Raw genomic sequence first — 21,482 nt, 5'->3', positions numbered from 1 at the left:
TGCTTTTGTTGGAGTCTTTTAAGGGCATCTGAGGTGTTCCAGCCATTTCACCGTGCCCTCAGGATCTAAATCCATGCTTATTTCCCTTGTCCCATCCTTTGCCCCTGCACCCAACCCGAGCTATCCGCGATGTGCAGCAGAATGACAGAGCACAGGTTTGTGAATCCCTGCAGGATTTGCTTTCACCGGCAGCACTTTCCCAACCCTGCCCGGACAAAGGAGAGGGGAAGGTCCAAAAGAGACAGGTTTGCCCTGCTTTTTCCTGGAGGGAAGGGCTGTGGGAAGGCAGGAGGGCTGGAGGAACAGGGAGGGAGCTGTCGCCTGCCTCAGCAGCTCTTTTCAAACTCATTTTCTGCAGAGAAATGCAGCACCTGGTTCAGCTCATCCATTATTCCTCCCAGCTGCTCTTTGCCGCGCCAGGGCGGGCGCTGGGGAGGTGGGATTTATCCCGAACGTGTCCCATTCTTTTCTTCCCTGGCCATTGACTCTCCGGCATCTGCTCCCTTAACCCTCGCCGGCCCCACAACTCTGGCCATCCTTTATGACTGCAGAGCGCTCGGCATTGTGTCAGCAACAGCCGAGGTGTCCCGGGAGGAGAAATCCCTCCTTTTGCCGGGGGGAGTGGGATTTGTGCACTAAAATCCACCCTGGATAGCTCAGCAGAAAGCAACAATCACAGGGGGTAAATCAAGGTGTTTTCTCCCTAAAAAAATCATTTCCCACACACTCACACCGTGAAACCTGGTGGGTTCAGCTCCCCTTCCCTGCCAGGCTCCTGGGAATCGCCCCAAACACTGCAGGACTCATTGGTTTTATCTGTTCTGCAGTGGGTTTTTCCCACCTTTGGGCATGAATTGCTTTTCACGCACTGCTCTGCCCCGGGGGCTTCACTGGAAGCGGCGTGGACAGCTCTGGATCCCCTTTGGCTCCTGTGGGAAGCAGCTCTGCGATAAACCCTGCGAATGGGCTCGGAGCAGGCGCAGGGAAGGGGCACCTTTTAACAGCAAAGCCCCGCTGCCTCTCACGGTAACGAGCCCTGGGACGTGGGCAGGAGCGTCTGGGGAAGGACAAGGGGAGTTTGGGGGGTGCAGCTGCCTTTGCGCGCGGCCCTGGTGCCCTGCCCTCGGTGGCGAGGAGAAGAGAGCATTTTGTCTTTAATTTAGGGGGCATTCGGGCCCTGCGGCCCCCGGAGAGCCGGGGGAAGGGCCACGGGCAGGGAAACAGCGCGACACAAGGAGCCCGGGCGGCCCCGCTCGGGGAGGGATGCGGGCAGGGGGACAGCTTGGGGACCCCCGCGGGGACAGCTCCGGGGACACCCCGGGGACACCCGCGGGGACAGCTCCGGGGACAGCTCCGGGGACACCCGCGGGGACAGCTCCGGGGACATTCCCGGGGACACCCGCGGGGACAGCTCCGGGGACAGCTCGGGGACACCCGCGGGGACAGCTCCGGGGACAGCTCGGGGACACCCGCGGGGACAGCTCCGGGGACATTCCCGGAAACACCTGCAGGGACAGCTCCGGGGACACCTGCAGGGACAGCTCCGGGGACAGCCCCAGGGACAGCTCCGGGGACACCTGCAATGACACCCCCAAGGTCACCCCCAGGGTCACCCCCAGGGGCAGCTCCGGGGACACCTGCGGGGACATCCTCAGGGACACCTGCGGGGACATTCCCTGGGACAGCCCCGGGGACACCTGCGGGGACATTCCCGGGGACACCCGCAGGGACAGCTCCGGGGACACCTCGGGGACACCCCCAGGGACAGCCCCGGGGACACCCCCAGCAGCTGCCCGGCCCGGTGACCCCCGGACCGGCAGAACGGGCTCTCACAAGCCCCGTGCTCCCGAGGCAGGACGGGCCAGGCTGTCCCGGGAGGAATTCGGGCTGCTGCCCGGCTCCGAGCGGGCTCCAGTGCCCTGCAAGGCTGCGGGGACAAAAGCAAAGCGATCCTAAAGGGCTCCTAAAAGAAGCTTCGAGCCGCAGCTTCTGCAGGAGGGGAGGCACCAAAGGGAGCAGGAGAGGCAGGGCACGCCAGAGACCCCGGGCCGGGCTGGAGAGCAGGATGGGGAGTGCCAGACATGGGGAATGGGGGCAGCAGAACGGCCGCGGTGCCGCAGCCAAACCCTCCCGGCAGCGATGCTCCAGCGATCCTAAAGGGCTCCTAAAAGAAGCTTCGAGCCGCAGCTTCTGCAGGAGGGGAGGCACCAAAGGGAGCAGGAGAGGCAGGGCAGGCCAGAGACCCCGGCCGGGCTGGAGAGCAGGATGGGGAGTGCCAGACACGGGGAATGAGGGCAGCAGAACGGCCGTGGTGCCGCCAAACCCTCCTGGCAGCGATGCAGGGGCTGCAGCCCCTCCTTCCGTGCCCGGATCCCATCGCGGGATGCCCCCTAATGCCCACAGGGCAGCCTCCCGGCCTCCAGACCCCTGGCACATCCCTGGCTCCAGAATCCCCTCTCCAGCCCCCTGGCACATCCTGGGCTCCAGAATCCTCTCTCCAGCCCCCCTGGCACACCCCAGGCTCCAGAATCCCCTCTCCAGCCCCCTGGCACATCCTGGGCTCCAGAATCCTCTCTCCAGCCCCCCTGGCACACCCCAGGCTCCAGAATCCCCTCTCCAGCCCCCTGGCACATCCTGGGCTCCAGAATCCTCTCTCCAGCCCCCCTGGCACACCCCAGGCTCCAGAATCCCCTCTCCAGCCCCCTGGCACATCCTGGGCTCCAGAATCCTCTCTCCAGCCCCCCTGGCACACCCCAGGCTCCAGAATCCCCTCTCCAGCCCCCTGGCACATCCTGGGCTCCAGAATCCTCTCTCCAGCCCCCCTGGCACACCCCACTGCCCGGCTCCGAGCGGGCTCCAGTGCCCTGCAAGGCTGCGGGGACAAAAGCAAAGCGATCCTAAAGGGCTCCTAAAAGAAGCTTCGAGCCGCAGCTTCTGCAGGAGGGGAGGCACCAAAGGGAGCAGGAGAGGCAGGGCAGGCCAGAGACCCCGGCCGGGCTGGAGAGCAGGATGGGGAGTGCCAGACACGGGGAATGAGGGCAGCAGAACGGCCGTGGTGCCGCCAAACCCTCCTGGCAGCGATGCAGGGGCTGCAGCCCCTCCTTCCGTGCCCGGATCCCATCGCGGGATGCCCCCTAATGCCCACAGGGCAGCCTCCCGGCCTCCAGACCCCTGGCACATCCCGGGCTCCAGAATCTTCCCTGCAGCTGCCCCTCGGCACATCCCGGGCTGCAGAATCCTCTCTCCAGCCCCCTGGCTCCTGAATTCCCTCTCCAGTCCCCTGGCACATCCCTGGCTCCTGAATCCTCTCTCCATTCCCCTGGCACACCCCTGGTCCTGAATCCTCTGTCCAGCCCCCCTGGCACATCCCTGGCTCCTGAATCCTCTCTCCATTCCCCTGGCACACCCCTGGTCCTGAATCCTCTCTCCAGCCCCCTGGCACACCCCTGGCTCCTGAATCCTCTCTCCAGTTCCCATGATGAAACTCATGACAAAAGGTTACAAAAGCTTTGCTGGAGCAGAGGGAAAGGTGAATTAAGTACCAAAAAGCTCAGTTTTGGGCTCGGAGGCAAAAATGGCACCAAAGAAGGTGGGGTTTGGTGGTTGTGGGCTGTAACTTGCTGTTCCTGCAGATCATTTTCAGCGTGCTCAGCACTTCCCAAATGTGCTGGAACAGGAAACTGGGAGAGAGCAACAGACCCCTCACAAATCCCCCGTGTCCCAAAGCGTCCCAGATGGATTAAACCCGCACACAGGGGGCTGGAAAGGGACAGGTGGCACCCTGTGAGCGGGGTCAGGGGTGGCAGTGCCACCAAGGCTGCTGGGGACAGACCAGAGCCGGGGGCCCTGGGGACAACGGGGTGGGGATCCAGCCCCAGGAATTAATGATGGGATGGGGATCCAGCCCCATTAATTAACAACGGGATGGGGAGACAGCCCCGTTAATTAATGATGGGAGGGGGATCCGGCCCCGTTAATTAACAATGGGATGGGGAGACAGCCCCATGAATTAACAATGGGGTGGGGATCCGGCCCCATTAATTAACAACAGGATGGGGATCCAGCCCTATTAATTAATGACGGGATGGGATCCAGCCCCAGGAATTAACAATGGGATGGGGATCCAGCCCCTTTAATTAATGATGGGATGGGGATTCAGCCCTGTTGATTTTGATGGGATGAGGATCTAGTCCCGTTAATTGTGATGGGATGGGGATCCAGCCCCACAAACTAACAACGGGATGAGGATCCAGCCCCAGGAATTAACAATGGGATGGGGATCCAGCCCCATTAATTAATGATGGGATAGAGATTCAGCCCTGTTAATTTTGATGGGATGAGGATCTAGTCCCGTTAATTGTGATGGAATGGGGATCCAGCCCCACAAACTAACAACGGGATGAGGATCCAGCCCCAGGAATTAACAATGGGATGGGGATCCAGCCCTATTAATTAATGACGTGATGGGGATCCAGCCCCATGAATTAATGATGGGATGGGGATCCAGCCCCAGGAATTAACAACGGGGTGAGGATCTGGCCCCATGAACTCACAAAGGGATGGGGAGCCAGCCCCATTAATTAACGACGGGATGGGAATCCAGTCCCAGGAATTAATGACGGGATGGGGATCCAGCCCTATTAATTATGGTGGGATGAGGATCCAGCCCCAGGAATTAATGATGGGATGAGAATCCAGCACCACTAATTAACAACGGGATGAGGAGCCAGCCCCATGAATTAATGACGGGATGGGGATCCAGTCCCATTAATTATGATGGGATGAGGATCCAGTGCCATGAACTAACTCTGGGATGTGGCTCCAGCCCTATTAATTATGATGGGATAAGGATCCAGCCCCATGAATTAATGACGGGATGAGGATCCAGTCCCATTTAGCACTTTAATTAACCACACGGGTGAGGATCCAGCCGCTTTCATGGACGGTGGGACACGGGCCCAGCCCCGCTAATTGCCGATGCAGCCCCGTTAATTAGCGCCCAGCCCCGTTAATTAGCGCCAGCCCCGCTAATTGCCCGCGCACGCGGGGGGCGGCAACGGCGGCTGCGGCCCCACCCCGCCAGCAGGGGTCGCCCCCGCCCGGCGCATGCGCGGTGCCGCGGCGCTTCCCGCGCGGCGCGGCCCCTCAGCGCCGCCCGCCATGTTCGCGGAGCTGAACGAGCTGCTCGGGGCCTCCCCGGAGCGCCCGGACGCGGTGAGAGGGCGCTGAGAGAGGGCGGGAGGGACGGGCCGGGGCCGCCGGGAGCGGCGGGGCACGCCGGGAGGGGCACGGCCCCCGCAGATGGAGGCTGCGGCCGGTTCCAGAGCGGAGCCGCTTTCGGCCCTTCCACCTCCCGGTCCCGCTGCCCGCCGCCCCTCACGGCTCTGGCTCCAGAATCCGCCGCTGAGAAGCGGCCGAGCTCTGTTCCCGCGGTGTGTCCGTGCTCCCGTGAGGGGAATAAACACAGAGCTGTGCGTTAAACCCGCTGGTGGGCCCTGCTCCGGGCCGGCGAGCTGTTCTAGAGATACTTGTCATTTAGAGCACTAAATTAATTAATGTAGGTGTTAATGAAGCCACGCAGGAACCAAACACCCTCGCTGTCTGTGAGAGCTGTGCAGGTAAAATGCCAGTCATGGAGTCCCAGAGTGGTTCGGGCTGGAAGCAGCCTCAGCGCCCCTCCAGTCCCAGCTCCTGTCCTGTGCAGGGACACCTTCCCCTGTCCCGGGTGCTCCGTTCAGCCTCCTGGGACACTTCAGGCGTGCAGGGGCAGACACAGCTGCTCTGGGGATTCTATTCTAGGGCCTCAGCATCCTCCCAGGAACAATTCCCAATTCCCAGTCTCCCATCCATCCCTGCCCTCTGGCAGTGGGAGCCATTCCCTGTGTCCTGTCCCTCCATCCTTGTCCCCAGTCCCTCTCCAGCTCTCCTGGAGCCCCTCCAGGTGCTGCCAGGGGCTCTGAGCTCTCCCTGGAGCTTCTCCTCTCCAGGGAAACATCCCAGCTCTCCCAGCCTGGAGCAGCTCATAATTTCTGTCCGTGTGTCCATCCGTCCCCCAGCCTTTGCTGGTTCTGGGGGTTGTCCTGACCCAGGTGCAACACCTTGCGCTTGGCCTTGCTGAGCCTCGTGAGGTTCTCATGGACTCCATCAGCATCTCCAGGTCCCTCTGGATGCTCCATCCCTTCCCCTGGCGTGTTGACTGCACCACCAGCTCGGTGTCATCAGTAATTATTAATAAATTACCCGTGTGCTGCTTGTTACTCCATGTTTTTCCTGAAGGTTATGAGCTTAGATAATGAAAGCAGGTTTGGGGTGATAATTTATTTTAGAAGTCTGAGTTTCCCCCTTTGCCCTACTACCAGCTTGTGATGGGAATAGGGGAGGTTTCTCCTTGATCTGGAAGTTACTTCTGAGGTCATTCCTTGTCAGGCTGGCTGGGGAGACAGTACTGAGGGGAATTTGGGATGGTGCCCCTGGGGCTCAGGGCAGATCTGCTGGAGGTGTTGGCTGGGGCTGGGTGGAGTACAGGACAGTGTGGCTGTGCAAAGTCCCAGAGCCCTGGGGTTGGCGTTGGGTTTTAACACACGTGAAGCACTGAGGGAGGGGAGCTTGGTGGAGTCTGTGCTCTGAGGTGTGTGTGGTGTGGAGCTGTGGGATCAGCGGGAATGCAGGCATCCATGAGCTTGGTTCTGAGGCAGGAGCTCGCCTTGATGTGAGCAGCAAATCCCACAGAGCAAAACCACAAGATTTGGCCTCTGGGTTGGGACTTGGCAGCCAGGGCAGGAGCTGGGTCTGTGTGAGGAATTCCCTTGGGTTGAGTTTCCCATCCCATCCCATCCCACCACACGCTGCGGGTTCCGCTCTGTCCGGCTCTCACAGCAGGGTGGCCTTCCCAGTGCTGCAGTGGGGAATGGCTTCCTGCAGCACTCAGGGTATTACATCTGCTTTTCTCTGCTGGGAGGTGATGAGTGTGTGTGTGTGCAGGTCCCCTCAGTGTCAGCGATCCCTGCACAGCCAGTCCCTGCCGTGTGCTGGGTCCTGCCGTGTGACAGTGTCAGCCCTCTGCGGGCCCCACCTTCCCGCTGCTGATTTCCACAGCTCCGAGCTGACAGGAGCCGTGCCCGCAGGGCATCGTGTACGGAGCTGCTGCCGCTGTGGCTGTGGCTGTGGGTGTGCCTGCTGTGGCACCGTGGGCTTGTGACACCCACTGCTGCCCGCCGAGCGATCCTGGCAGTTCCTGACAAGTAGCTGCAGCTTCTGCCTCAGCCCGCAGGTGTTGTGTGAGGGCAGAGCGTGGACAGAGCGGGCTGGGGTTCATGGAGAGGGTGCTGCAGGAAGGCTTTGCCTTTGGAATGATGCTGTGTGCAGCACAGCCTGGCAGGGAGGGCACAGGGAGCACTCGGCCTGCTCTGCCCGCGGCTCTGGTGGGGAAGAGGGGAGCTGCAGGGGTGGAGTTGCAAAGACAAACCCCTGAATGTCTGGTTTGTGCTGTTTGAGCACAGATCTCCTCCAGGCTCATCCACGGAGGGCGGTGTCCCTGTCACTGCGGTGGCCTTTGAGGCATAACCCTTTTTGGGGGAAGAGCTCTTCACTGCAGCTGAGGGAGGGCAGCTTCCCTGCCCTGGGCTCTGCTCTGCATTCCCTGCAGTCATGTTCAATATTTGCTGTTCCATTCGCTCCGCTTTGGGCTCTCGGCACCAGGGAGTTTGTTCTGATGGATGGCTTGGGAATTGCCTCTGTGGAGATGGCTTGTTGCTGTGAAAGGCTTCTTCTGTTCCTGGGAGCAGAAAAACCTCCCACTTTGATAAGTTCTTTGTGTTTCCAAGCAGCTCATCTATGATTTGTATTGATTAAAGAAACATCCTGACTAAGATTTTAATGGCAACAAACACCTTGATGAGGCTGCGGCTGATAATGAGTGTGCACTAATGAACAGAATTAATTTCCTGCCTGATCAAAACAAGGTTTATACCTTGTGCTGAGAGCTTTGTGCACTGCAGAATTTTGGTGATAAGGTTTTCTACCCCAAAGGTGGCACACTGGGAATAAACCTGGACAGGGAGGGCTGTTTGGGCACAGGAGCAACAGCAGCTCCAGGGTACTGACATTTGGAACACACTGGCAGTGCTGGCTGTGGCAGGGGGGAATGGGCTGGCAATGGAGTGAGTGAGTGGCTGTTGTTCCCCTGCCAGGTGGAGAAGAAAGATGCCAGTGAATTAGAGGAGAGGGGCCAAAGCTGGGAGCTGGAAAATGCCCAGAACCCCTGTGATGGTGTCCAGCACCAGAGGCTCTGGCTGTGGTGGCACTGGGAGCACCGTGCTGCACATCTGTGGTTGCCAGGGGAGGGGGTGGCACCTGCTGGGCACAGACGTGGGGGTCCAGCTGGGCTCTCAGCTGAGCACGAGGGTTTTTAGCTGGTGGTGATGCCGGGCATGTGGGACATGGTTCAGTGGTGAGCGTGGCAGTGCTGGGCTAAGGGTTGGACATGATGGGCTCACGGGGCTTTTCCAGCCTCAGCAATGCTGTGGTTCAGATGCCTCCCCGTGGGCTCTGTCCAGAGGAAATGTTGGCTTCCCTTTGTAGACAGGCAGCTGCAGCTCTGCTTGTCCACTTCCTCTGAGTAGCACCTGCAGAATTCCTGCAGCTTGAGCCAACATCTTGTCTACCAAGAGCAGTTTGTGCCCTCACCTTACTCTGTTATTGTGCTTCTTCTTTGCCAGGGTAAATTCACCCTGCTGCGAGACAGCCGGACAGATGGCAGCTTCCTGGTGCACCACTTCCTCTCCTTCTACCTCAGAGGTGGGTCAGCAGCAGCCCTCCCTGAGGTTCCCTCAGGGCTGCTCCATGAGCAGAGGGCAGTTCTGCAGAGTCTGAGTTATCCTCACATGAACACAAAGCTTTGGGGGTAGCATTTATGGCTCCTAGTCCTGACTTGTTCTTGGGACTCCTCTGTATCCTTGGGTACATCCCATAATTCTGCACTTTGTTTCATCATGGATTGTGGCAATGGTTGTAAATCACACAGGCTCTGACAGGGAGGTGTTCACTGCAATTCTCTCACCGCTTCCATTTTTATGATGTAATTACACATATCAGGACCAATTAACAACAGATAAGCTCAGAGTGAGTCAAGAAACAAACAGAGCCTGGCAAGACCTCTAATTACTTTTCTGGGAGCAGTTTCTCCTGTGAGTAACCTCCTGGCCCCTGCAGAGCAGGCACTGGACTCGGGGACTCCTCCAGCTTTCTGCTGGCACAGCCACCAGCCCAGCAGCTCTGGTACTGTCACACCTGAAAGGAAGCTCAGGGGGCTGGGCAGGGCATGGCACGAGGACACTGTGCCCCCAGAGCCGCCACTGCCTCCACTGGGGCTTCACCCTGCTTTGAAATGTTTTGTACTTAGTGGAACAGAGGGAAACTGAAGGAAATCCCATGGAAAGTGGGTTGGTGACAGTGGGAATGGTTCAAAGAGAGCTGCCAGACACTGCCTCGGGCTCTGCTGATGTCCTGCCCCACAGCAGCAGTACCCTGGGGATTGGACAGCAGTGCCCTGGGGATTGGTAGTGCCCTGGGGATTGGTGCTGCAGGGCAGCAGTGCCCTGGGAGTCGCTGTCCAGAGCTGCCTGTGTGCCTGGGAAAAGCCTTCCATCCCTGGTGGGTGGGCAGCCCTGTGGGTTGTTACTGTGTCTCAGGACAGGTGAGCTGGCTGTCCCCTGCCCCTCTCCAGCCCGGGACCTAGGTGCAGTTATTCCCTGCTTGCAGCACCCCCTTGTTGTCCACTTGATGCCCAAAACCTTTGGGAGATCTGAAGGTTCATCTGGGGCCATTGACTTGTTCTACTGAAATCCATGTCCAACAAACACTGATTATGTTCATACCCAAACTGTGTTCCAAAATCACTTTTTATTTAGGTGTCTGACACAATTCTCTGTTCTGTGTTTTTCCAGTCAAGGTCACTTGCCCTGTGAGAGCCAAAATGGGAATTTTTGGCATGTGTGGTCTCAGTAGTTCAGTGTCACAGCTGGCCCTTGGCCTCCTCACTGTCACACCAGCAAACAGGGTCAGGAGGTCCCAGGCTGGCCTGGCATGAGGCAGAAAAGTGGCCTTACACTTTTTAAAGTCATCTTTTTCCTTTCCCTCTCTTTTTAAACTAACATATTCACTAATGCGGGTATCCTCTGGAAGGGTGAAAAATGAAAGCAAAGGAGGGTTTGTCTAGACCTGCATCACTTCAAGGTCCTTCCAGACAGATCTGTGGCCTGGCCGCTGTGATTTATGAGCTTTGGTAATGTCAGCTGCAAAGTGGAACTGCTAATGTGTGCTTTTGTCCCTCCCCAGCTGGCTGCAAGGTTTGCTTTGTGGCCCTGCTGCAGTCCTTCAGCCACTACAGCATCGTGGCACAGAAACTGGTGAGTCTCTTGGCATAGGCTCATTGGTATGGATCCAGGTAGTTTCTGGGTGGGAAGGGATGGGAAGGGGGAATAGGAACTGTGTGTGAGCAAATGTTTCAGGTCTGATGGGGGCAGTCAGGACTGGTGCTCTGTGATGGGGATAAAGAGCACTTTTGGGCAGAAACCTGGCTGCAAGGTGTCCCATGGGCTCTGCCCTGCCAGAGCTGAACAGCTGCTTGCTTTGTGCTTAGAAGTGTTAGCTGGGATCAGCGTTCCCCAGACAGGCACAGACTGGTAGATGGAGGTTCCTTAATCCCCTGGAGAGGAAAATGCTGTGGTGTCAGTGGTGCCAGGAGCCCTGCACCCCTGCAGGAGCTCCTGAGGTGACTTTGTCCCTGTCCTCTGGTTCCTGTTGGGATGGAGGGCTGTGGCACAAGGACACCTGTGTGCCTCACTTGGCCTCTGGGCTGAGCCATCCCTTCGAGCTCCGTCAGGAGCCACAGGTAAATTCCTAGGGATTTGCTTCCCATGCTGAGTTGGACAGGGATTATGTGTACTCTGAAATGAGGAAACAGAGGCAAAGCAGGCAGGGTAATTCTGCATGTCAGCACATTGTCTGAGCTCCAAAGTGCTTCACTCAGCTCTTTGTACAGCACTCCAAGGTGAAATGCTGCAGGTGGGAAGTGCAGGTGACCTTCCAGGGCTGAAGGGATGAGGCTTGCCCTGCTCCTCCCGCTGGTTCTGCTGTGAATCCCAGCAGCCCTGCTGCTGATAAGGAGTCCCAGGTGCTGAGGAACTGGGTATTGTATTCCCCACTGTAAACATCGTCCTGCTAAACCACTGTATTTTATTTACTGCTCGGTTTTACCTTTGAAGGAGATCAGCGGCCCGGGGTGCACAGCAAACACGGCGTTCCCCCACGGGGCTGTAACTCAAGGAGTGATTCCCCTGCAGAGCCATCCTCCTGGCTGAGCAAAGCGCGAGCACAGAGCTGTCCTGGCCTTTGTGGTGCAGAGGGGAGGAAACCGTGCAGGGAGCTTGCAGAGTGGGGCAGGAAATGGGGCACAGCAGCCGCTGTGGGGAGGAAATCCAGCTGTTAAATACGGGATCCTTGCCTGTTCCTCAAGTCAGGGTGTTTCCCAATGCCGAGATTTCCCGATGTGCACTTAGTGGGAGCTGCTGACATCTCCCTGGCTGGGAGCTGGGGAGGGAGAGAACAGGAGGATTAGCTGGAGCACACGTGCGATGCAAATGGGGGCGATTTGCTGTCTGATACACGAACAAAAGGTGGCTGCCACAAAGGAGGTGATAAGCACAGCTCAGAGAAGCGCTGAGCTGCTTTCAGCTCTGAGTCACTCTTGCCTTGCAGCTTCATAGGTGCCCCTGTGGTCCTTGCTGTGAATTCCTCGCGAGCTCTGAGGAGCTGGAGGTCGCAACGTCAGTTATTTATATCCAAGTTTCCATCACATCTTCTCCTTGCTTTAATCCTTCTTTGCAGAGATGAACACGTCAAGCTCAGGAAAGGTGGTTCTTGGCTGGGTAGTTTCACTCAAATTCACTCAAATTTGGTTAAGAACTCACTGCTGTAGATCTTTACTGGAGAGCAGAAATGGTGTGCCACAGGCCCAGGGCAGTGCCCATCCCCTGTGCTGGCACTGCTGAGGGAAAACTCCAGTCCTGGGGGCAGTTTTGCAGTCCCCAGGTACAGGACAGAGTGTGTCCAGGGAATGGAGATGGGGAAGGGTCTGGAGCCCCAGGAGGGGCTCAGGGAGCTGGGAAGGGGCTCAGCCTGGAGAAAAGGGGGATCAGGGGGGACCTTGTGGCTCTGTACAGCTCCTGCCAGGAGGGGACAGCCAGGCGGGCTCAGGGTCTGCTCCCAGGGAACAGGGACCTCAGGGGTTGCCAGGGAAGGTTTAGGTTGGATATTGGGAAAATTCCTTCCCCAAAAAGGCTATCCAGCCCTGGCATAGCCCCCCAGGGCAGTGCTGGAGTCCCCACTGGTGAAGAGATTTAAAAGCCCTGTGGATGTGGCACCTGGGGACATGGGTGGTGGTGGTGGCCCTGGCAGTGCTGGGGGCATGGCTGGGCTGGGTGGGCTCAGGGGACTTTCCCAGCCTCAGTGATTCTGCAGCTGTGATTATGCTCTTAGGAAAGCCTGCCCTTGGAAGAGCTTCAGAACTGAGCCGTGCCCCAGTTTCTGTTGGGAGCAGGGTGGTCCCAGCCCCAGGAGGAGGCTCCTGGAGTCAGGGTGGATTGTACAGTGACACTTGTAGCACTGGTGTGTGGTGATAAAGTGAGTATTTATACACAGCTGCAGTGATGCTTCCAGGGACTTGCTGCTTTCCCAGTGTGCCAGGTGTTACAAGTCCCAAACCACTTCCTTACGTGGTGTTAGCTAAACACAGGGATGTATCTTTACTCACAGGAGAAACCTTCCCTGGCTTTTTTTGTGCCTGTGTCCTCTTTCCCCAAGGACCCACACTTGGTTTTAAGGCAGTGTCAGTGTTATTGGCCCTGACCTTGCAGAGAACATGCAGGGCTGTATAGGACAAGCAGCAGCAGGGCACCCTGCCAGCTTGGTGTTCCCACCCTCACTTGTACAAAGTTTGTTTTGTTTTACAGGAAAACCAGATTTGTCCCCATTTGATGCCCATCTCTGAGCTCACAGCTTGGAGGACGTGGTGTGGCCTGATCGCTGATGGCCACACTTTGTCCCACAGCTGTGTTTGCTGATGAGCTCACCCCCCTGCTTTGCACTCCCCATTCCTTCTGTCCCTCCCATCTTTTGCTTTTCTGTATGGAATGGCCAGCAGTGAGCAGCAGCTCTGCTTTGAGGGGCTGCCACTGCTGGCAGCCCGGGGGGCACCACTCCCCCGAGGGACAGGAGCAGCTGAGCTGCTGCTGCAGGAGCATTCCTGGGCTGGGTCGATGGCTGACAGTGCCAGAGATAATGTGCCAGAGATAATGTGCTCCAGGGTAATGGAGCGGGATGCTGGCTCGCAGTGAAAGCTTTCAGGCTGTTTGGGTGCTGGGCACTCCGTGGCTCTGCTCTGGGGATATCAGTCCTGTCTGTGCACTCAGGATGGTGCCACTGGCCGTTTTGAGCACTTATCCCACTTTTCCAAGCTGTCTGATGTGTCCTGTGCTGCTTCCAGAGGTCACACTGGGCTGCCAGCAGGAGACAGCAGAGGTTTGCTGTGGCAGGTGACTGCCCTGGGGGATTCGGGTCTCTCTGGGACCTGTTCCCCTGTTGGAAAACGAAGCTGGACTTGCTGGGTCCCTGGCATGGCACTGAGGGGGCTGAATTCTTGGTGTGACACACAGTCACCCTGTCCCTGGCTGCTGTGGCCCTTCTCTGTCACCCAGGCAGTGTCACAGCACTGAGTTTCCTTCTGAAGGGGGGACACTTTCCTAGCAGATCTGAGGTACAGAGAGTTTGTGTGTGCAGGAAGAAATGGCTGAAGCAAAGGTAGAATCAGTTGCTGAATTATTGATATTAATAGTGAATTTAGGCACAGCATCTCAGCAAGTTCCCAGTCCTATGGGCTGCAGAAATCCCTGAGGGATCGAGGCTTGTGAGGCTGCTGTGCAGCCCAGCCCTTCTTTGTGGCATGGCAGGTATTTATTTGCTGGCTGTTCCCTGCTCCTCACCTGCCACATAGAGGTGGTTCTGTCCTTGGCTAGGAAGTTTTCCATCGTGTGTGCTCAGAATTGCACAATAATGCTGCTATTTCTGAAGCTGTTACTGAGGGGTAGTGCCCAAAAAGATCTATTGCCTTGGAGGGGGAGTCTGAAGAGGGGTGAGCATTCAGGCATACGTTCCTTCCCAGCTGAGTAGAAGGAAAACAGAGGAAGCATTCTCCTCAGGCAGCAGGATTCCCAGGGCTGGGAGTCCAGGCACCTTCCAGTTAAAGCAGGGAGCAGATGCCAGCAGATGGGAGTTCAGTCAGGCCTCAGATTATTCTTAATATCCATGTTACACAGTGATAGTGTTGCAAAATTGAGCCTGGGAAGATAATTATGCAGTAGTTTGGGTTGGAAGATACCTGAAAAGGTCACCTAGTCCAATCCTCCAGGAAATAATTGTACTGCACATGATCATGGAATCACTGAGGCTGGAAAGCCCTCAAGGATCATTGCATCCCCCTGTCCCCCAGCACCCCCAACAGTAACCCAATTCCCCCAGGGATGGTGACTGCTCCACTGCCCTGGGCAGCCCCTTCCAATGCCTGACCACCCTTTTTGAGAATAAACTGTGGAGAGCAAGAAGAGCCTCCTCTTGTCCAGGCTGAGCCCCTTTCCCAGCTCCTTCTGCCCCTGACAGCCCTTGGAGCAACCTAGTCCAGTGGGAGGTGTCCCTGCAGAGGGGTGGAACTGGATGACCTTCAAACATCCCTCCAACCCAAACCTTTCTAGAGTTCTGTGAGCTCCAGCTGGAGTCTTCTCCATGTCTGCTGCAGCTGTGGGAGGTCTCCCTTGGAGCTGGACGTTCCCAGCTCTGGATTGGCCTCCCCACCAGGCAGGGCTGTGAGCCAGCTGAGTCTGAGTCTGAGTTCAGCCCCAGGCTTTGTTGTGCTCCTCCTCCTCCAAGAGGAGTCAGGGCTGCTTCCCGTGGGAGCCCTGGCTGCTCTCTGCAGGTGTTGTGCAAGTGGGGATGCCAAGCCCACGGCGCTCTCCGCATCCAGGCCGTGCCAGGCTCGGCTGCGTGGGCTGTGCCAGGAGCCCTCATTGCCACAGCCGAGATCTGGAGATAGTGGAACACAAAAGCTTTCACCTCCCAGGGAGGGAGGTGAAGGAATTGCTCAAAGCAGCCTCTTGGAGAAGCCTGGGTCATTCTCTCCCTGCCTCTGCACACCAAGCTGGCTTCCCAGAAGGAATTCCAGGAGGTTTGGGCCCCCAAATCACAGTGTGTTTTTGTTATCTCCTGGCAAAGTACAGAAGAGTGAATATGCCACCAGTGATGTAACAGAAGTGCTCATTTTATCCCTGAAGCACTGTATCAGCACATTTAGATAAGATTCGATTCAAATAAGAATGAAAATTTGGCAGTTGACCCACGTGGCTCTGTGTGCACCATTTTCCATAAGGGTTCACTCTAACCCTAATGTTTTCCTCTCTCAAGGGAGTCAGTCTGGCAGCTGCCAAGGAGCGGGGACAGCTTGTCTTCCTGGAGGGCCTCCAGTCCTGCCTTGACCTCCTGTTTGGGGAGAAGGAGCAGCCAGGACAGCCCAGTCCTCTGCAGTTTCTGAGGTGAGCCTAGCATGGAGTGTTCCCCCTCACATCTGCTGCCACCCAAGGTCCAGGACTGGCTCCTGCTGCCCTTTGCACTCCCCTCCAGGGCCACAGGACTCAGCTGGACACCAAGTGAAGGGAAACACCAGCATTGTGCACATCCCCCTAAGTGTCCTGGTCTGTCCCTCACTGCTGCTCAGGGGGGCATCCTGTCCCTCTTCCCAGAATTTTAGGGGAACTTCCACCCCCATCTTCATTGCTAAGCATGTCACAGGTCTAGAACAACATTTATTTCAGCGTTCCACAGGTTTGTGTCAAATGAAACCCCAGCCAAGTGGTTTTATTCCCTTCTTTCATTAATTTGAGTTTTATTCTTATCCCAGAGAGCAGTGCTGGTTTATCCACGCTGGCTTTTGGGTTTATTCTCATATCACTTTCTCCATGTTCCCTGGGAAGCTCAGCAGAGGCCAAACACTTCCCCAGCAGTGTCCAAGGCCGTGTTGGACTGGGCTTGGAGCAACCTGGCATAGTGGCATAGTGGAAGGTGTCCATGCCATGGCAGAGAGGTGGCACGGGATGGCCTTTGAGTTTCCCTCCCACCCAAACCATTCCACAATCCCTGGAGCAGGGCAGGGGGGTTTCACCACACGCAGGTGTAAAGGAGCAGGGGCTGAAGGGCAGTGAGGAGGTGTCACAGCAGGGGGGACAGGCTGGCGATGCCAGCTCTGGGTCAGTGGGTGAGGAGGGGACACGCAGTGCCAAGCCCCTGACACTGGTTCCTGCCTTCCAGGGGGAGCTCCTTTGAGCCCTGTTTGACTTTGTCCTGTCTTCCAGGGGGAGCTCCTGTGAGCCCTGTTTGACTTTGTCCTGTCTTCCAGGGGGAGCTCCTGTGAGCCCTGTTTGACTTTGTCCTGTCTTCCAGCGGGAGCTCCTGTGAGCCCTGTTTGACTTTGTCCTGTCTTCCAGGGCGAGCTCCTGTGAGCCCTGTTTGACTTTGTCCTCTCTTCCAGCGGGAGCTCCTGTGAGCTGCGGGCCCTGTTTGACTTTGTCCTGTCTTCCAGGGGGAGCTCCTGTGAGCCCTGTTTGACTTTGTCCTCTCTTCCAGGGGGAGCTCCTGTGAGCCGCGGGCCCTGTTTGACTTTGTCCTGTCTTCCAGGGGGAGCTCCTGTGAGCCCTGTTTGACTTTGTCCTGTCTTCCAGGGGGAGCTCCTGTGAGCCCTGTTTGACTTTGTCCTCTCTTCCAGGGGGAGCTCCTGTGAGCCCTGTTTGACTTTGTCCTCTCTTCCAGGGGGAGCTCCTGTGAGCTGCGGGCCCTGTTTGACTTTGTCCGGGCGTCCCTGAGCGCCGCTGGTGGCGATTCCTGGAAAGGCCCCGTGCTGTTGGTGGATGACCTCAGTGTCCTGCTGAGCCTGGGGGCCACCCCGGTGGCCGTGCTGGACTTCATCCACTACTGCCGTGTGTGGGTGTGCTGCCAGCTGAAGGTACTGCTCCCCCTGGGCCCTGCCTGTACACAGAGCCTCCAGAGCAAAGCCTGCCTTCGTTTGCTCTTTCCATCTCACCATGCTGAGGTTTTTGAAAGGCTCTGGCTGTCCAGGGAGTTCAGATCATTGCTCTGGGGCCACTCCTGGGAGTTGTGTGGGTCCCTGAGTACCTGTGCAGGCTCCTGCTCAGCTGGACTCCTGGGAGATGCTGCCCAGAGAAGGGTTCTGTGTGTCTCTGATGTATGAACAGGGATTTGAGGTGTAAAATGGTGGTTTTTGGAGCTCCTGGCTCTCCAGAGATCCTGACTCACACCCCTGTGTGGGAGGGCAGGGGTGGAAACGGGTCTCACAGGGGGCAGAAATGAAGGGCCCCTCTGGGAGCCCCCTGCTCCCACTACCCTCCAGTGTGGCTGGGCCCCAAGGTGGGGTGATGATCTCCAGAGATCTCCCAGCGATGTGGGGGACTCCTGAGAGAGCCACAGCCAGAAGTGCTCACACTCACATCCAGGCTCTGCCATGACAGGCAGCGTCCCCTCCCTGGGCACTTCCCTGCCGGAGTGAGGAGTGAGCCAGTGGTGTTGGGTGCTGTCACCCTGCGCTTCACACAGCACAGGCTGTTGGGTTCTATGTGCTGACAGGGGATGATCTGCTTGCAGAGAGTATTTACCTCCAGAGAGCTAAAAAAGAAGATAAACCACGCTAACACTTTGCTATTTCTGTCTGAGGTGTTCTGAAGCCTTAAAGTACATTTTAATTGATTGAGAATTCGTGTTATTTTCAGTCACTGGTGACTTGCATGAGCTGAGGCAGAGTCTCTTGAGATGGATGTTAATAGAGTCGCTGTGTTGGGGAGGTGTTTGCTCCCTGTCAGAGCTGTGAGGGTGTGAGCATTGCTGCAGCCCTTTGGCCACCTCTTTATTTACCTGCTCTGAATTCAGTCAGTGCCATCTGCCCAGCCTGACAGACTGGTTGAGCCACTGTCTCCTCACAGAGGCTGGAGGTATTTTTAGATTGCACCTTACATATATGTGTGTGTACACAATGTACAGTGAGCTCCTCAGTATTTGCATGTCACAGAATGGCCTGTGTTGGAAGGCACCGTAAAGATCACGTGTGCTGTGGGCAGGGACGCCTCTGGTTTGTGCCCAGACTGGAGGCAGCTCTGCAGGGGGGTCTCACCCCTGCTCTGCTGCCCACCCTGGGGATCAGCCAGGGTTTGGGGGATTCTGGCTGGGCCGTGTCCAGTCTCTCCATCAGCAGCTGCTGGTTATTTTCCCAGTGCAATTCAGACCAAGCTGGAGCTCAGATGGGGTGTTGCTGAAAACTCCTGTTGGCACCCTCCCATCCTTCCCCTAAAGGATTCTTCCCAGCCGGAGGCTCATCCCTGCCTGCTGCTCCCGTTGCAGGGGAACATCGTGGTGCTGGTTCACAGCAACGAGGATTCGGAGGATGAGGAGAACGAGCTGGTTGTGAACTCCCTGTGCCATCACAGCGACCTCATCCTGTGGGCAGAGGGGCTGGCCACCGGCTTCTGCAAGGATGTGCACGGGCAGGTGAGGCACAGCACAGCATGGACGGGTGGCACGTGTCCCTCCCACCTCCAGCACTGCAGGGGCTGTGGGAGACAGCCCAGGCTGCAGTGTGGTTAAGGAGTAATCCCCTGGAGCACCCAGCTGTCACTGCTGCTGCGGGGATGTTCAGGGACATCCTCCATCTGGGACTCCCCACCTCTGCAAGCTCTCCAGGGTTTGTACAGCAGCTGCAGTGCAGGCTTCTCCCACCCCGGGGTGAGGGGAAACTTTGCTGGGAAGTTTCCCCAAATGGTGCATGTGAGCCTGGCCTGTGGTGATCTCTGCAGGGCTGGGAGGGTGCTGACACTTGTGTGATCCCTCCTCAGGGGCTGCCACCAAAGGCACAGGGACAGGCAGCTGCTGATGGGTTATTTATCAGTGCCACCCCTTCCCTGCAGGCCAGCCAGAGGCACTGGGGCCAGGGCTGCTCTGGGCAGCCAGAGGGACAATGTTGCTGTTCCTTTCCTTTGCAGATTAAGATAATCAAGAGATTGTCCTTGCGGCAGGCGGCGGAGCAGGATCTGGTCCAGGTCTACCAGTACAAGATCCAGGACAGGAACGTCACCTTTTTCGCACGGGGGCTGTCGGCTGCAGTCCTGTGACACTGTGACAGTGCAGAGCCTGGGAGTGTCAGTGCCTCCTCTGCAAAAGCACCACCAGCACCTCTCAGGAGCAGCAGACTGACCCAGGAGGGAAGCTCAGACACACCTGAAGTGGTGCCAACGTGGGATCAGCCTGCCTGGGGCCTGCTGCATCCCTCTGTCCTCCCACCCCGTTCCCAACACACTCAGGCCAAGAATGGGAGCAAGAACTTGCAAGAATGGCCCTTGGAGCATGTAAATACAGGCAGGGGGTGCCCTGCGGGCTGGGTGTGCCCTGCCTCACCTCTTCCGGTGCTGGGCACAGCGTGGCAGTGCCAGGCACGGCATGGAGGGAGCACCCCTCCCTCCCCCTGGCACAGGAGGAGATGACACACGGCGGGTGGAGCAGGGAGCCTGGCGCAATCCCCTCCTTGCTCCCAGCTCTGGCTGGCAGGGATTTGCCCAACTCCACCTTCCATGGAGCTGGTAAATGCACAGCTCTGTGTACAGCCCTCCCCTGGCTGTGCTGACACCTGGGCACTGCCACGCTTTGTCACCTGCAGCTTCCCAAGCTTTGTGGTTGGACAAACCCCTCTGCAGCCTGTCTCAGCCACTGCTTCCTCAGCCCAAACCCTGACTAGCAGTTACACGACCTGCCTGTGTGAAGCTGGATTATTAATAATCCATCATTCCAGTGAGATAAGGGTACGGTGATTAAGTAACCCCAGATCTCTGGGTGGGAACTGCTCCCCACCTGCTCCTTGGCAGGGAGCAGCAATGGGCATCTCCCAAGCCTGGGTGAGGACAGGGCCTTTCCCATGGGCACAGGGGCAATCCTGGGAGCAGAGCTCAGGCCTGGAGGTCTCCTGGTAGCTGGTCCTGCTGGATATCCCATTTATCCTGGGAGATAAAAACGTCCCACGCACTTGTGAGAGTCCAGAGCAATCTGCCAGGTCCTTGCAGCTCCAGAGCTGGGGTAGCAGCTCTGGCAGTGGGACACATTCCTGATTTTCCACGTAGACTCAGTGCCCCATCCCATGCTGGTTTGGGAAGGTGCCTTTGCCTTGGAGTTTTGGGAGGCCTGGCAGCTCAGGGCTGTGCCTGCTGATCAGTGGCAGCCCAGGGAAGCCAGGCAGGCTCCAGGGATTGCAGCAAAGCCACGAGGAGGGAGGGGAGTCAGGCCATGTGTGCTACAGGATCGCTGGTCCTGGGTGTCCCCATGTCCCTCCATGCTCTGCTGTGGGAGTGGCAGTGCCCAGTGCCACTGCTGCTGTCCCAGGGTGCTGGCAGTGCCCGGGGTCAGTGCACTGTCACTGTCTGCAGAGGGAGGAGGAGAGGCCCAGTAGCTGTGCTGGCACTGCTGCGTCTGTGACGGGCACAGGATGGTGAATAACTGGAGTAATGTCTGTGTGATTATCCTTGGAGAGATCCCAAAGCCTGGCTCCCTCCTGAAACCGGCAGGGTCATTGTGTTGGGCCCCAAGGTTGTGACATCACTGCTGTGTGACATCACTGCTGCCTGCTGCCTGCTTCTTCCTGCCCTGAAGCAGTGCCTGTATCCCAGAAATGGGCTGAGGAGCCTCGGCCTGTCCCCATGTCCCCGTGCAGGGGGTGTTCCCGGGATCCCAGCCCTTTGGGACGAGCCGCTCTTTGGGATGAGCTGCTCTTTGGGATCCCAGCCCTTTGGGATGAGCTGCCCTTTGGGCTCCCAGCCCTTTGGGATGAGCCTCTCTTTGGGATCCCAGCCCTTTGGGATCCCAGCCCTTTGGGATCCCAGCCCTTTGGGATGAGCTGCCCTTTGGGACGAGCCTCTCTTTGGGCTCCCAGCCCTTTGGGATGAGCCTCTCTTTGGGATCCCAGCCCTTTGGGATGAGCCACTCTTTGGGATCCCAGCCCTTTGGGACGAGCCTCTCTTTGGGATCCCAGCCCTTTGGGATGAGCTGCCCTTTGGGCTCCCAGCCCTTTGGGATGAGCCTCTCTTTGGGCTCCCAGCCCTTTGGGATGAGCTGCCCTTTGGGATCCCAGCCCTTTGGGATGAGCTGCCCTTTGGGATCCCAGCCCTTTGGGATGAGCTCTGCCTGCTTGGCAGTGCTGCTTGGCCAGGGCTGTGAGCCCCGTGGGGCTGCTGAGGCACAGCCCAGCCCGGTGCCCAGCAGTGGCCTTGGCCGCCAGGACACGACGGGGCAGCCGTGCGGGGCCAAGGCCATGGCACGGCCACGCTGCAGCCTGG

The 21,482-nt window shown here is 57.8% G+C and overlaps 1 protein-coding gene across 3 annotated transcripts; it reads left to right on the top strand.

Annotated features, from left to right (window-relative positions):
* The first annotated feature begins 5,100 nt into the window (after positions 1-5,100).
* Positions 5,101-19,951, top strand: ELP6 (elongator acetyltransferase complex subunit 6). Of its 3 annotated transcripts, XM_039726604.1 has the most exons (7): positions 5,107-5,214; positions 8,718-8,796; positions 10,336-10,406; positions 15,511-15,638; positions 16,909-17,101; positions 18,508-18,654; positions 19,146-19,951. In XM_039726604.1, the coding sequence occupies exons 1-7, from the start codon at positions 5,107-5,109 to the stop codon at positions 19,272-19,274; spliced, it is 855 nt and encodes a 284-aa protein (XP_039582538.1). In that variant the 3' UTR covers positions 19,275-19,951. The 3 variants fall into 3 exon arrangements, with proteins under 3 accessions (XP_039582540.1, XP_039582538.1, XP_039582539.1); XM_039726606.1 differs by lacking the exon at positions 10,336-10,406 and having other exon boundaries at positions 5,101-5,214; XM_039726605.1 differs by lacking the exons at positions 8,718-8,796; positions 10,336-10,406 and having other exon boundaries at positions 5,122-5,214.
* Positions 19,952-21,482: the final 1,531 nt, after the last annotated feature.

The sequence above is a fragment of the Passer montanus genome, unplaced genomic scaffold (genome assembly GCF_014805655.1).
Source record: "Passer montanus isolate IOZ18808 unplaced genomic scaffold, ASM1480565v1 scaffold59, whole genome shotgun sequence".
Lineage (NCBI taxonomy): Eukaryota > Metazoa > Chordata > Aves > Passeriformes > Passeridae > Passer > Passer montanus.
The sequence above is the reverse complement of the archived record's forward strand: the minus strand, read 5'-3'. Positions and strand labels throughout refer to the sequence as shown.